Source organism: Trichomycterus rosablanca, chromosome 6 (assembly GCF_030014385.1).
Source record: "Trichomycterus rosablanca isolate fTriRos1 chromosome 6, fTriRos1.hap1, whole genome shotgun sequence".
NCBI lineage: Eukaryota > Metazoa > Chordata > Actinopteri > Siluriformes > Trichomycteridae > Trichomycterus > Trichomycterus rosablanca.
The window spans coordinates 27992276-28008215 of NC_085993.1; the positions used below are offsets into that span (position 1 = coordinate 27992276).

The following is a 15940-nucleotide window of genomic DNA, read 5'->3' on the forward strand; positions in this document are numbered from 1 at the left end:
GAGCTGTCTGCTATGTTTTGCCGCAGGTTTTGTTTTTGGACTTGTTATCGGATTGGTTTCGCAATTTCATTTAGTGCTTTATGTCTTTTTGTACTCAGTAGAAGATACACTACATGATCAAAAGCATGTAGACACTCCTTGTTATTATTAACTTCAGGTGTTTTATCTGGTCCCTTTGCTAAATAGGTATAAAATCAATTATAAGAAATCTGCTTCCAACTTTGGTCTGGTGGACTGCACATTTAACACCATTGGGCTGAATTGGTACATCGATTGCTACCCAGATTATCTTATCCGAAATCAGTTCCAGAGCCCACAAATGTGTTTTTGGGAAATTGGCAGTCCCACAATTACATCAAAATAGTATTTTAAGCCTTTCCAGAAAGTGGAGGCTGTTATGCCTGTGTTCAACAAGCCTGTGGTCAGTTGCCCCTATAGTTTACATTTTCTATATGGAATATTTATGATAACTGTACAAAAGAGGACTATTTAATTTTTAAACACAATTATGCGTAGGACAATTAATCGACTGCCAAAATGTTGTAATCTGGACACTCCGCAACCCCCATCAGAAAAAAACGGTTACTCAAGATGTTTGTAATTCATTCTGATGAGATCCTGTCCAAATTCATCATTGCTCCAGATGTTATTTGGCAACATTGCACATTCATTTCTGGAACACATATTACGTCTAAATAGTATCTAAGAACATTGAAGCTGATTTATCATATTATAGTGTTTGCAAAACATGAAACCCCTCGTGATTCAAGATTCTGATGTTACATTTTGGGCATGAAATTTGCAGGTCCTGCCAAAAGCCGGTCAGTCTATGGGTCAGATTTCCCAGGCGCACAAAGTTGCTGTGGCATCTGAACAAGCTGTACAGGACATGTCAAGTGGAGGAGGGGAATTAAGCGACAGCCTGTCTGTCAGTGAATCCGGAGCAAGTCGAGTTTCCAGGAGAAAATCCAAGGTGAGTCAGACAAAAATAGTTCAATCAGACTGAACTTTAACTGAAGTGACGTCGTAAAACTGAGCATCTAACTGGTACATCTAAGAGGCAAGGTAAGCGGCACCACCTCACTCCATTAGAAACAATGGCACAGCCAGCGTAAAAGCTTTTTTGTCATGTATCATGTCAGTGCAGCCCGATCTTCATACCGGTCAGCGACAGTTTCTACATCTTAGGATGAACTGATGACCACACTATATTCTTTGTATTCTTATGCCAGTATCAACCAGACAGTTACAGTTGCTGTTGCAGCGACAAGAAGAAGGTTATACCTTATCTGATCTCCTCTCCCTCAGACACAGCCAGTTGTATCATTTGTATTGAGCACCCGGAGGTCGAGTTTCAGTGGTAGCAAACAAGCAAATTAGACTGCTTTAGACACCCTTCAGGCATTTTTTCACCCTTCAAGTCTCAATTTGTCATTTCTTCCGCTGCTGCAGACCCCCAGTCTAACCAAAGAGTGACACAGAATATCACACTCTCCCTCGAATACTCGGACAATTGCTGAACAATTCTTTTTACTTGCCCGAGACGCTCTCTCTCACAGAGAGCAATATGGCATACAGAGAGTCACACACACTGCTATCCATGAATCAGCCATTTCTTGTGCAGACCCCTCAACCAGCCAGCAGAGGCCAAACCTGCAGCAGCAAGTAGGAATTCTGTTTGAGCTGACAGGAAAGCTAGTTATGTTATGACTTGACAACAGGAAAGCAACATGTCAGACCTTGAAACAGTTGGGCTACAACAGCAGAAGACCATATCAGATTCCAAAGTGAGATTTCAAAGATTGAAAAAATGGGAACTGAGGTTGTTCTAAAAACAAAGAGCATTCTAGCAAGTACTACTGTGGTGGCGATCAGTATATAATACACCTTGTATAAAATATGCTTCTGTGTTTGTGTTCTTTTACCACTGCTTTATCATGATCAAAGTCCTGGTGAGTCCTACTTCCACAGAGTTACTGGGTGCAGTGCAGAAACACACTCTGGACAGGATGCCAATCCATTATGGAGCCTCTGCTATCCCTCCTCTCATATACTTACATGTGATGCATTGATGGCTCTGTTGGGGATCAATATCCTGGATCACAGCTGCAATGGGCTTGTGTAATTCGTTGCTGTGCCACCTAAGCACCCTGCTTTTGCAATTTGTGATTTGTAATTTGCATTTCAGTTAGTGTGCAATGTCAAATTTGCTTTTTTTGCAGAATAAGGTAAAGGTGAGGACAGCTAGCATCTCAGAGCCCAGTGATACAGACCATGAACCCAGATCAGCTTCTTTAGGTGGGTGTTACTAATTTATATGCAATTCATTATTTATTAGTTTAAAGTGTGTCAGGGATGAAATAATTAATCCTATACCCTGGACTTAGCCCTATATCCAGGAGAGAGGGTCTTAGTTTATTGGGAGTAAGCACACTCTGAATCCATTTATTGAAGGAAAAATGCTGTTCAGGCCTTATGTGAAAAGGTAATTGCCCCCTTGGCTACTAAATCAATCTTTCTCAACAGGGGTGCTGTCTGGCTTCATTAGTGGTGCCATCAAAAAAATATTCTGATGTTGTTGACATTATAAAATAAATTACAATTAAGAAAGTCGGAAGGTACACAATATATAATGGAAATGTAGAATATTAGCCACCTCATATGTCATAAAAATGTCTTGCATGCCCCTTTCTTAATTATTTTTCCTGGATATCTCAGTGTCAGAGCTGGGGTCGGTAAAGGACTAACGTAATGGCTGATGAAAATAGGCCACTGTGCCACCCAAGCTCCTTATTGTATAATTATAATAACGTTATACCAAATATATGGTGCTGACTGTGTCAGAAATACAAGATAGGCTATGTTGTTTGTGAGTACACAATGTAAAAATCCCTTCATAACTGGAACACCAAGGTGAGGTTGTTTGAAAACGTATGTCTTAAAAGCAGGGACGGCGAGCCAATTTCACCTCCCACAGATTGCTAATTGTCTTTTACTCAGTGTTATTTTGTGATGAAATTCCTGCTTTTGTAATGTGTTAACTTGGTCAGATTTGGTTCATTTTTCCTCAACCCTTTGCTGTTCCAAGAAATATGTCCTTAAAGTGTGAATTATATGAATTTAGGCTTAGCTGTATGCTTGGGGAGATTGTTGTATTAAGAGGTAAACTGTAGTTTGAGTTTGCAAGTGCTCTGGAGAATGTTCCTGTATTTAAATGCATTTATATTGAGAGTTGAACAGATGGCCATTCATTTAACAGGTTCTCCCATCTTGACACAGGAGTTTTGGAGTTACTTTTGGAGTCTGGAGTTTTTTTTAAGTCAACATTTGGTTCTTTTTACCTCCCTGACCAAGGCCCTACTTGCCCAGATGCCTGATTTGGCCAGACAGCAAATTCTAGGAAGGTTGAAGGTTGTGCCAAGCTTCTATCATTTCAGAATGATTGAGGCGACTGTGGTCCAGGAAACACTTCTATTATTTTATATTTTTCCAGTGATCTATGCCCTCACACAAATTAATCACATTGATCTACAGACAGTTCTTTGGACCTTTTTGTCCAAACAATGCAGTTTAAATTGTGGTCCCTTAAAGACCCAGGTGTGCATACTTTGTCCAATCAATTTAAATTGTAAAAGAGTCAGTTAAGCTTTAGACACATGCCAATGATAATGAAAGCAAACATGATAACAAAGGATCTAAATGCTTTTGTGAATAAAGGTTTTTATTTTTTATTTTTGCTTTTCTTTTATATACACCCATCAGGCATAACATTATGACCACCTTTCTAATATTGTGTTGGTCCCCCTTTTGCTGCCAAAAGAGCCCTGCAGCTGTGATTCACTGTGTATTCTGACACCTTTCTATCAGAACCAGCATTAACTTCAGCAATTTGAGCTACAGTAGCTCGTCTGTTGGATCGGACCACACGGGCCAGCCTTCGCTCCCCACGTGCATCAATGATCCTTGGCCGCCCATGATTCTGTCGCTGGTTTACCACAATTTCTTCCTAGGACCACTTTTGATAGATACTGACCACTGCAGACCAAGAACACCCCACAAGACCTGCAGTTTCAGAGATGCTTTGACCCAGTCTAGCCATCAGAATTTGGCCCTTGTCAACCTCGCTCAAATCCTTACGCTTGCCCATTTTCCTGCTTCTAACACATCAACTTTGAGGGTAAAATGTTCACTTGCTATCTAATATATCCCACCCACTAACAGGTGCTGTGATGAAGAGATAATCAATGTTATTCACTTCACCTGTCAGTGCTCATAATGTTATGCCTGATCTGTGTATTTTTTATATAAAATACTTTTCGAATCCACTGTATAGAGTACGCCACCATAGTGACATACTATTTCAACATAATATTGACACAGACCTTCACTGGGCTTAGCCAGTGCATTAACCCTAGGGGACCAAACTTCTCTGTAAATCATGCTTGCCAGGTTTGCCTAAACTGTTAATTTCATTTTCTTTTCTTTTTTTTCAGATATCATCTTGCACCACCAAAAGGACATTGAGAGAATGGACAGCTTTAGGGAGCAGATGGGTGAGGACTGGCTGCGCTTCCAACACCATATTGATGGTACACCAGCTCCAGTCGCTGATCCTATAGTGGAGAAAGTAACAGCACAGGTGATCAGTGAAAACAGCTGCACCCCTTCACCTTTGGTGATTAAAAAAGACTGCCTCTTACCCAGAATAGACTTTCTCCCTGCCCCATTACTATCTTCTGAGCTAAAAAGGGAGGAGGAGGAAAGCATGGACCTTCAGCCTGAGACTGAATCTACACTGCAGTGGACAGGACACAGTCCTGCAAGCACAGAGTCCACATTAGAGACAAGTGTAGGAGACCCCCCACCCCAGCCCTCCACTGAGCCTGAACCAGCAGAGGAAGAAGAGGAGGACCATGGAGGTTTGTGAAGCATTTTTCGGCTTTTCTATTCTCACTGCCATAGTGAAAAGCATCACTGGTTGCAACACTGCAGCAATTTATTTTCACATGTTAATTTATAGTTACTTTCTTCATAATGACACTAACAAAACATAAAAGACCAAGAAAACATTTAGATAGAACTGCTCAAACTGCTCTGACCAAACATAATCAGCATGGAAGAGCCATTTGGCAAAGACTTTATCTATTACAAAAGGTAAGTATGCAAAAAATAAAAATAAAAAAAATAATAATAATCTAATGGTTCAGTAAAATGCAACTCCTTACCCACAGTGACCCCATCATGTTTGGACAAGCACATCATGCAGCAAGTGGCACAGGACAGATTGCACAGTAAAGATTAAGAAATAGACTCCAGTTCCACAATCAGTTAAGAAACTGCAGCTGAAAATAAAACAGTTGGAAAACATTTCAACAGGGTGTACAGAATTGCATATACCACAATAACTTTTTTTTATTATTATTTTAGTATATTTATTAAATAAAAAGCAACTTTGTTTCAAAAAACTTTTCACAATAGTTTGCTGCAGATTATTTAAAAATTAACAAAAATAATGTAAATTGGCCAGGATTGCATATAAATGTTGATGAGAAGAGTTGATGAAATGTTTAATAAAGGAATACTTCAAGTCAAGTATTCATCTACATCTAAAAAAAACATGTTTTTAAATAAAACGTTTTTAAATAAAACATAAAACTTTTTATATCATTATTTTTTCAGCAGTTGGACACAATTAAAAGTGGCAGAATTTAGATTTATTATTTTTAAAGGTGCCATGAAAATAATGTGCATAATTTGGGCGAAATCTTTTTTTGACTTTTTGCAAACCCCATTTCTGGGAAGTTGGGAATTTAGTAAAATGCATGACTGTGTTTTTACCTTCATTTAACTGACACATTTTTTTTGGCTGACTTGATTGTATTTTGTAAGCTTGACACAATTCACACAGGTTGGGAGTCTGTCATAATTGGGTTTAAATAATGAAAATCAATTAACGGCTCAGTCTTCGCAAGCAAAGATGCATGTCTCACCACTTTGGCTCACCACTTTGTGCCAGTCTTCATGAGAGAATCAGTTTAAAAAGAACATTATTCTACACGGCGCCCAGGTGGCGCAGCGTGATATTCCGCTCATGCACCAGCACCGAGTTTCTGAACTCCCAGGTTTGAGGCTTGCTGTTGCCACCGGTCAGCTGGGCGCCATCTGGCGGGCATAATTGGCAGTGCCTGCAGCAGATACTAATCGGCCAGGGTGGGGACCGGACTATGGGTGGGTGGGTTTTCATACGCTGTGTAAGGACCCTGACTGGCAGAAGAGACGCCCATGCAGGAAGCACGGACGAGAAGAGGAGGGCTGTACACATGTAAAGAAGGCGTGGGCGGCGGTGTACTCTCCTTGGATGCAAATCTGGAGTCTGTCGGGAGAAAAAATGGGGAGAAAAATGCATAAAAAAAAAAAACATTACTCAACACGAGTTTGCAAAAAATTTAAGACTTTCACCATCTACTATACCAAATATTGTAAAAAGGAAGCTAAAAAAATCTCAGTCCATGTAGTTCAAGGCCGGAAACCACTATTGAATGTGTGAGTTTGGAGCCCTCCGATGGCTTAGCATGAAAAACCAATGTTTTCATATATAGCCACATAGGCTTGAGAGTACTTCAGGAAACCATAGTCCCTCAACACAAGTCTGCCACTGCATGAAGAATTAACCTCAGGTAGACCAAAAGATAGTGGAAACCTGTTTTGTGGTTATATGAGTCCACATTTGGACTGGTTTTCAAGAAAAATTGACATTGAGTTCTCTGTGCTAAAGACTAAAAGGAACATGCAGACATTAGTAAAGTGTGCAAAAGGCCGACTTTTGTCATGGTTTATGGGAAGGTTTTTCAAAAGATCTTTGGCTTTTTATTCATTCCCTGTCTGTTTTGTCACCACTTTATCCTATTCATGGTTGCATTGGGTACAATTAAGCAGGTGAAAGGTAGAAAATACCCAGGACAGGTCGCTAACCCATCACAGTGTAAAACACACACACTCACACATTCATACTAATTAACCTGACTGCATGTCTTTTGGGCTGTGGGAGGAAACCAGAGCTCCTGAAGGAAACCCACACAGACACAGGAAGAACATGCAAACACCACACAAAAACCCAGGACCTTCGTTAGGTGACAGTGCTACCCACCAAACCTCTGCCACCTAATTTTTGACAAATACCTGTAGGAATTTTTTGCCCATTTGGTCAAGGAGGCTTTTGGAATGCATGTGGGTAAATTGGCTACTTTAAATTGATCTAAGTAAGAAAGTGAGTAAATTTTTGGTGTTTTGTCCATGGTGTGTTTGTCTTGTGTCCAGTGTTTCGGACTCACTGAAGCCCTAATCCAGATGTTCATTTTGAAAATGATTGCATCATGTGAATTAATTGTATCAATGTCCGATGACAGACTGCAGAAAGCAGTTTGTATTGTTTATACACATATACTGTGTATACTCATTTGGCCTAAAATGCAACCAAGACAAACTTTATGGCTAAAAGAATTAGGGCAGCTGGTCACTGGCATTTCTCTACACCAAACTCCCCAAACTTTACAGTACTTGCTTTGTGCATATGGGTACAGTCATACTGGAAAGGGTCACAAAATTAAAATCACTTTTAACTTTTTGTTTTTGTTGCCACAAAGTTAAAGGCATGTCAATTATTGTATATAAGAGTTTTGACTAAGACACCTGAACTGAGTTATTAGGAAGGGTGTGCACATTCCTTTGGTCATATAGTTTATGTGCATTTTCTTACTCTGTACCATTAAGCCTACATTTCTTAAGTTCACCCAAAGCAAATTAGTGAAAATCACATGTTGAGCTTTAGATGGCAGTATTGCATTTCTCTATCCTGTTTGTGTTTCTGCAGTGGACCTGTGCAGGCCCATGCTGGTGGGAATGCTCTCTGAGAACGAGGAGCCTGATGGGAGGAAGGGTTCAGAGCCCTTCTTTCTAAGAGTCAATCAGACTAATATTCTGGAGGTGGACATGCACCAGGGCCGAGCGAAAAGCCGACTTGAGCTGGAGAGCCTGAGGCAGGTGACTGCCTCCCAAGCCACTGTGAAAGCAAAGGTCAGATCAGATGCCATCTGAATACAAGATGTGTCCCCTTCATTGTCATAATTCTCAGCTTTATGAATTTGTCAGTATTTATTTCATCACGGTGTTTAATTGCTCTTTACTATCTATCTTCTGTGATTCATTTTAATTTGATAAAAAGTCTAAATTCAGTACCAGAATATTTTTGTACACGTCACACCTGCATAATCTAGTCTGTATAAATGAAATCATAATGTGTATTTTCTCCTAGGTAGGTTGGTTTAGGTGGATGAGAAAGCAAAAGTTGCACCTGAGTTCAGACTAAAAGAATAGATCAGAGATTGTTTGGAGGTCTGCTTCCAAATACAAAAAAATTATTTTGACCCTGCTTCAGATGCATGCCTGAACCATTTAAAATACACTTCAGACATTTACAGTTTTATCCCAGACTACAAACGTTTTTAAGTTCTTTCAAGTTTCATTTAATCATGGTAAACTATAATAATACCAAAACAAACAAAGCTTCACCTTGAACTTCTAATGTGCTGACTACAAAGGCAAAGCATAACCCCTACATGGTTATGTTTCATGCAGCCTTAACCCTAAAAGTCAACACCTAATTTCAGCAAAAGAATAGAAGCATTTTGGAAATAAGTGCCTTGAACTAATTAATCACAGGGGGAAAATGAGCAGGATAAACGTACATTTGCTGTAGTTGAAAGTATCTATCTATCTATCTATCTATCTATCTATCTATCTATCTATCTATCTATCTATCTATCTATTCATCCATCCATCCATCCATGTATTCACCCATCCATATATCAATCCATAAGTATATCCATCCATACAGTGGGGGAAATAAGTATTTGATCCCCTGCTCATTTTGTAAGTTTACCCCCTTACAAAGACTTGAACAGTCTATAATTTTTATGGAAGGTTTATTTTAACAGAGAGAGACAGAATATCAACAAAAAATCCAGAAAAAAAACATTAAATAAAAGTTATAAATTAATTTGTATTTAAATAAGGGAAATAAGTATTTGATCCCCTACCAACCAGCAAGAATTCTGACCCCCACAGACCGGTTATGTGCACAAAAGGCACACAAATTAGTCCTGTCCCTGTATAAAAGACTCCTGTCACAGAATCAGTTCCTCCATTCAAATCTCTCGACCACCATGGACAAGACCAAAGAGCTATCAAAGGATGTCAGGGACAAGATTGTAGACCTGCACAAGGCTGGAATGGGCTACAAGACCATCAGCAAGAAGCTTGGTGAGAAAGAGACCACTGTTGGTGCGTTAATTCGAAAATGGAAGAATTACAAGATCACAGTCAATCACCCTCACTCTGGAGCTCCATGCAAGATCTCACCTGGTGGGGTAAGAATGATTCTGAGAAAGGTGAGGTCAGTCCAGAATTACACGGGAGGAGCTTGTCAATGATCTCAAGGGAGCTGGGAGCAGAGAAATGCTGGATATGACCCCAAGAACACCATCCCCACCGGGCATTTCTCTGCCTCCAAACACGGCGAGTGGAGTTGATGCCAAAGAGCTCAATTTTGGTCTCATCTGACCATATCACATTCTCCCAAGCTTTCTCTGAATCATTCAGGTGTTCATTGGCAAACTTCAGACGGGCCTGTACATGAGCCTTCTTGAGCAAAGGGACTTTGCGGGCACTGCAGGATCTCGATCCATTACGGCGAAGTGTGTTACTAATGGTTTTCTTGGTGACTGTGCTCCCAGCTCCCTTGAGATCATTGACAAGCTCCTCCCGTGTAATTCTGGACTGACCTCACCTTTTTCAGAATCATTCTTACCCCACCAGGTGAGATCTTGCATGGAGCTCCAGAGTGAGGGTGATTGACTGTGATCTTGTATTTCTTCCATTTTCGAATTATCGCACCAACAGTGGTCTCTTTCTCACCAAGCTTCTTGCTGATGGTCTTGTAGCCCATTCCAGCCTTGTGCAGGTCTACAATCTTGTCCCTGACGTCCTTTGATAGCTCTTTGGTCTTGCCCATGGTGGTCGAGAGATTTAAATGGAAGAAACTGATTCTGTGACAGGAGTCTTTTATACAGGGACAGGACTAATTTGTGTGCCTTTTGTGCACATAACCGGTCTGTGGGGGTCAGAATTCTTGCTGGTTGGTAGGGGATCAAATACTTATTTCCCTTAATTAAATACAAATTAATTTATAACTTTTATTTAATGTTTTTTTTCTGGATTTTTTGTTGATATTCTGTCTCTCTCTGTTAAAATAAACCTTCCATAAAAATTATAGACTGTTCAAGTCTTTGTAAGGGGGTAAACTTACAAAATCAGCAGGGGATCAAATACTTATTTCCCCCACTGTATATCCATCCATTCATCCATCTATCTATCTAAAAGTTTAAACCTAACCAGACAATATGAAACCAAGATATTTTATGTTTTGTCTGGTCAACCTCAATTCAAAGAACGTTTAGAGATGATTAACAGCTGTGCTATCGCCGGCCTGTCACATACACAGACATAATAGGCTGTGTCTGACTGGTGGTGGTTGAGGGGGCACATAATATTCTGTTCTCTTATTCTTATTGTTCTGGGTCAGGGTGGTATCTGCATCAACAGAGGGAGTTACAGTAAGAAAATTTGCATAGCACGACATTTATGTCCGTGTGTTGGTAGTAATTATTGGAATTTAATGTATGGCGTAGTAACAAGATAATAATGTGCAGCTATAGTAAATTTTATGGCAGGATTTCACAAACAAATAAATAATGATTTATATGTATTGGTATATACACTGATCAGCCATAACATTAAAACCACCTCCTTGTTTCTACACTCACTTTGTAGTTCTACAATTACTGACTGTAGTCCATATGTTTCTCTACATACTGTTTTAGCCTGCTTTCACCCTGTTTTTCAGTTGTCAGGACCCCCACAGGACAACCACAGAGCAGGTATTATTTGGGTGGTGGATCATTCTCAGCACTGCAGTGACATTGACATGGTGGTGGTGTGTTAGTGTGTGTTGTGCTGGTATGAGTGAATCAGACACAGCAATGCTGATGGAATTTTTAAATACTGTGTCCACTCACTGTCCACTCTATTAGACACTCCTACCTAGTTGGTCCACCTTGTAGACGTAAAGTCAGAGACGATCGCTTATCTATTGCTGCTGTTTGAGTTGGTCATCTTCTAGACCTTCATCAGTGGTCACAGGACCCTGCCCACAGGGTGCTGTTGGCTGGATAATTTGGTTGGTGGACTATTCTCAATCCAGTAGCGACATCAGTGCTGCTGTGTCTGATTCACTCATACCAGCACAACACACACTAACACACCACCACCATGTCAGTGTCAGTGCAATGCTGAGAATGACCCACCACCCAAATAATACCTACCCTGTAGTGGTCCTGGGAGAGTCCTGATTATTGAAGAACAGCATGAAAGGGGGCTAACAAAGCATGCAGAGAAAACAGATGGACTACAGTCAGTAATTGTAGAACTTTAAAGTGCTTCTATATAGTAAGGAGCTGATAAAATGGACAGTGAGTGTAGAAACAAGGAGGTGGTTTTAATGTTATGGCTGATTGGTGTATATTCAAATCTCTGGACCTTACTGCATCTTGTACATTTGCAAGCATGGAATTAAAGGTTATATATATTTTTTTTCTTTAACAGGAGAAGGAGACGTCACATCCAGTTCTGGAGCTGCACTTTAATTACATTAGCCAGGAACGACGTAAACGAAGATACATCATGCTGGACGATGACCCACAGGAAGCCCTACAGGTAACAAATAATTTTTACACATCAGTTATCACATTCCTGTCATAGTTTAATACAGTCTGGACATGTTGTATAGCAGCTCTATAAGCCACAATAAAGCTAGTTCTTTTTGTGATGTAGTCATAAACACTCAGTCATGCTTTCATCTCCAGCAGATTACTGTACCAGTCTTCTCACTAATCTCCTCAAAAAGTGGGAAAGTCCATGACTTTATAGGTTATGACTAACCAAGTAGGCTAAATTCAAATAATAGAGATACAGTCAGTGTCTTAATGCTTCTCCTGACAAAATGAGTACTTAAAAGGATCAGGATTATAATGATTGAGGCATAGCTTTACTTTGTGGCATGAGGTAAAATAATTAAATTGTTGCTGTTGAAAAATAATGTTTGATGCTTTACCACTCGTGAGGATGTCAAATTATACTGAATGAGATTTCAGCACACTTGGGATTGTTGTATTGTAGATAACTGCATATGCTCTTATGCATAGCTATTGTGCACAGCAACAGTCAGTATGAAATGCATCATTATTGTAGGTGTGTCTGATGAGATTGCTAGTACAGTGTATCACAAAAGTAAGTACACCCCTCACATTTCTGCAAATATTTTATTATATCTTTTCATGGGACAACACTATAGAAATAAAACTTGGATATAACTTAGAGTAGTCAGTGTACAACTTGTATAGCAGTGTAGATTTACTGTCTTCTGAAAATAACTCAACACACAGCCATTAATGTCTAAATGGCTGGCAACATAAGTGAGTACACCCCACAGTGAACATGTCCAAATTGTGCCCAAAGTGTCAATATTTTGTGTGACCACCATTATTATCCAGCACTGCCTTAACCCTCCTGGGCATGGAATTCACCAGAGCTGCACAGGTTGCTACTGGAATCCTCTTCCACTCCTCCATGATGACATCACGGAGCTGGTGGATGTTAGACACCTTGAACTCCTCCACCTTCCACTTGAGGACGCGCCACAGGTGCTCAATTGGGTTTAGTCCATCACCTTTACCTTCAGCTTCCTCAGCAAGGCAGTTGTCATCTTAGAGGTTGTGTTTGGGGTCGTTATCCTGTTGGAAAACTGCCATCAGGCCCAGTTTTCGAAGGGAGGGGATCATGCTCTGTTTCAGAATGTCACAGTACATGTTGGAATTCATGTTTCCCTCAATGAACTGCAGCTCCCCAGTGCCAGCAACACTCATGCAGCCCAAGACCATGATGCTACCACCACCATGCTTGACTGTAGGCAAGATACAGTTGTCTTGGTACTTCTCACCAGGGCGCCGCCACACATGCTGGACACCATCTGAGCCAAACAAGTTTATCTTGGTCTCGTCAGACCACAGGGCATTCCAGTAATCCATGTTCTTGGACTGCTTGTCTTCAGCAAACTGTTTGCGGGCTTTCTTGTGCGTCAGCTTCCTTCTGGGATGACGACCATGCAGACCGAGTTGATGCAGTGTGCGGCGTATGGTCTGAGCACTGACAGGCTGACCTCCCACGTCTTCAACCTCTGCAGCAATGCTGGCAGCACTCATGTGTCTATTATTTAAAGCCAACCTCTGGATATGACGCCGAACACGTGGACTCAACTTCTTTGGTCGACCCTAGCGAAGCCTGTTCCGAGTGGAACCTGTCCTGGAAAACCGCTGTATGACCTTGGCCACCATGCTGTAGCTCAGTTTCAGGGTGTTAGCAATCTTCTTATAGCCCAGGCCATCTTTGTGGAGAGCAACAATTCTATTTCTCACATCCTCAGAGAGTTCTTTGCCATGAGGTGCCATGTTGAATATCCAGTGGCCAGTATGAGAGAATTGTACCCAAAACACCAAATTTAACAGCCTTGCTCCCCATTTACATTTACATTTACTTGACACATGACACCAGGGAGGGACAACGACACATTTGGGCACAATTTGGACATGTTCACTGTGGGATGTACTCACTTATGTTGCCAGCTATTTAGACATTAATGGCTGTGTGTTGAGTTATTTTCAGAAGACAGTAAATCTACACTGCTATACAAGCTGTACACTGACTACTCTAAGTTATATCCAAGTTTCATGTCTATAGTGTTGTCCCATGAAAAGATATAATGAAATATTTGCAGAAATGTGAGGGGTGTACTCACTTTTGTGATACACTGTAAGCATACAAGCCATTCGCAAGTAGCAACATCTTTAATCTTCTATCCATTTACGTTCCCCTGTTTCACCCAGTTTAGTTGTGTCCAATTGGAACCTATCTTTTTCTTGTTGCTGTCACGCACCCCTTCTAACATGGGTGCTGCCACTGATCGCTTCATCCCACATGCAGGTGCCTTAACCAGCCAGCAGAGATCCTAATTGCAGCAGTGACCAGGAGCCCTGCTCTGACCTTTTTCAGCCAATCATGTTTCAGCTGGGATTCAAACTTAAGAGCTCGGGATCCCATCGGTGGTGGGGTAGTACCACTGTTGCTGCATCACTCAAGCACCCCAAAGGCATTTTGTGAACTTGATGTCTTCAAGTAGTTGTCATTGGGGAGAAATAAGCAGCATTTATTTAAATAAATTGAAGAATAGGGTGAATTAATTATGCTTTCATATTTTGTGGCATCCAGTGAAATAGATAGATTCTATGAAATATCATCAAATTCTGGAAGCAAATCTGAACAGTCAAGAAGCTACGCTGGCCACTACAACAGGCCAATGAGCTAAAATATACCCCATATTTTACCATGAACTACTGTAAAGACTGCAAGCTGACGTTTTGGATTGGACCTTTTCCCCGAAACTTAAGCATCATAAAACTCTCTGATCTGATCCTCAATATGCTGTGCATTCAGGATAGTCCAAGCATACCTTAAAACCAAAAGCAAATAATATCTACCTCTAGATGTTACTCTACTGGCTTGGATCTTTCAGGCTTTATGCATGCTTAAGTTACTTTTTCTGTTTTTAAATTTCATCAAATGCATTAACATTTGAAGAAAATGTTATTTTTGACAGTTTTCTGTATGGTGATGTTTTCTTCTTTTCACCTCAAAAATGAGCAAAAAATTTGACAGAGTTAACAAATGTTTACATACAGCTGCACAGTACTTTACGCAGTGGTGTCTAAAGAGACGATACAAAATAAACACAATATTAAAATATAGAATTGTAAGTTAATATATACAGTATATGGCAAATGATAATTGAGTTGAGTTCTGCCCCATGATATGCCTCCCCTAAATGACTAGGTTCACACAATGCCAAGCACCTTCTGTATTTGTGAGCCTATTTTAAGATTTGAACCCCTGGAACTCAAGCACTGCAGTTAGCTGCGTGGCTCTTATCATTATGCCACACCAACTCACAACAGGTTGATCAAACCCACTATATGTAAAATTATTATGCCTCCAACTTGGCGACAGCAGTATGGAAAAAAAAAACTATGATCTTCTACATGTCTTTATACACAAAGAAATGAATTAAGTCATTATCTCAACCCCATTGAACAGCTTTGGGATTAACTGCTTGACTGCTTGTTTCAGCTCTTTTCAGTAAATGAGCACAAATTTCCTCAGGCACCGTTTAAAATCTTGTAGAAAGCCTTTCCACAAGAATGTCCAACAAGCTTATGATCAGGGGTCTATCTACTTATAGCTATAGAGTGTACAATCCAGTCTGTAATTATTAGCAGTAAACAAAACAAAAGCATAGTTGATGTATACGTTGTTGTCTGGTGTTATTTATATGTATGTATCATTTCAGGCTTTGGTTGAGGTGCTTTCCAGGGTCATAGAAGACAATGAGCGTCAGGCAGTTGAGGGAAAAACAGCAACTGTGCAGCTCCAGTGTCTGAAATGCCAAGCTGAATTTCCCCGGCCTTTATCTAAAAGTCTGATGAGGACCTTGTCTGAACTAGACGACTATCGTGGACATCAAGAGGTTACAGAGAAAGAACACAATGCAGGTAAGAGGAGCAAAATTTTACAACGCGACTGGTCACCTCAATTTACTGCTGTCTGCTGTTTGCCACCCTCATGCCCTGGAGTGCATTGTTCTTGCCACACATTCCACAGGGGAATAACAACATGTTTGTACTTCAAATGAAGTACAGAGGAGTTTTGAGGTGTTACT

The 15940-nt window shown here is 40.4% G+C and overlaps 1 protein-coding gene across 1 annotated transcript in view; it reads left to right on the top strand.

Annotated features, from left to right (window-relative positions):
- Positions 1–15940, top strand: part of stk11ip (serine/threonine kinase 11 interacting protein) — a 113446-nt gene that overhangs the window by 76864 nt on the left and 20642 nt on the right. The window contains exons 12-17 of the mRNA XM_062997640.1: positions 806–973; positions 2223–2298; positions 4494–4919; positions 7871–8073; positions 11719–11829; positions 15572–15773. Coding sequence (XP_062853710.1) covers positions 806–973; positions 2223–2298; positions 4494–4919; positions 7871–8073; positions 11719–11829; positions 15572–15773 — 1186 coding nt within the window. The remainder of the gene's footprint in view (positions 1–805; positions 974–2222; positions 2299–4493; positions 4920–7870; positions 8074–11718; positions 11830–15571; positions 15774–15940) is intronic.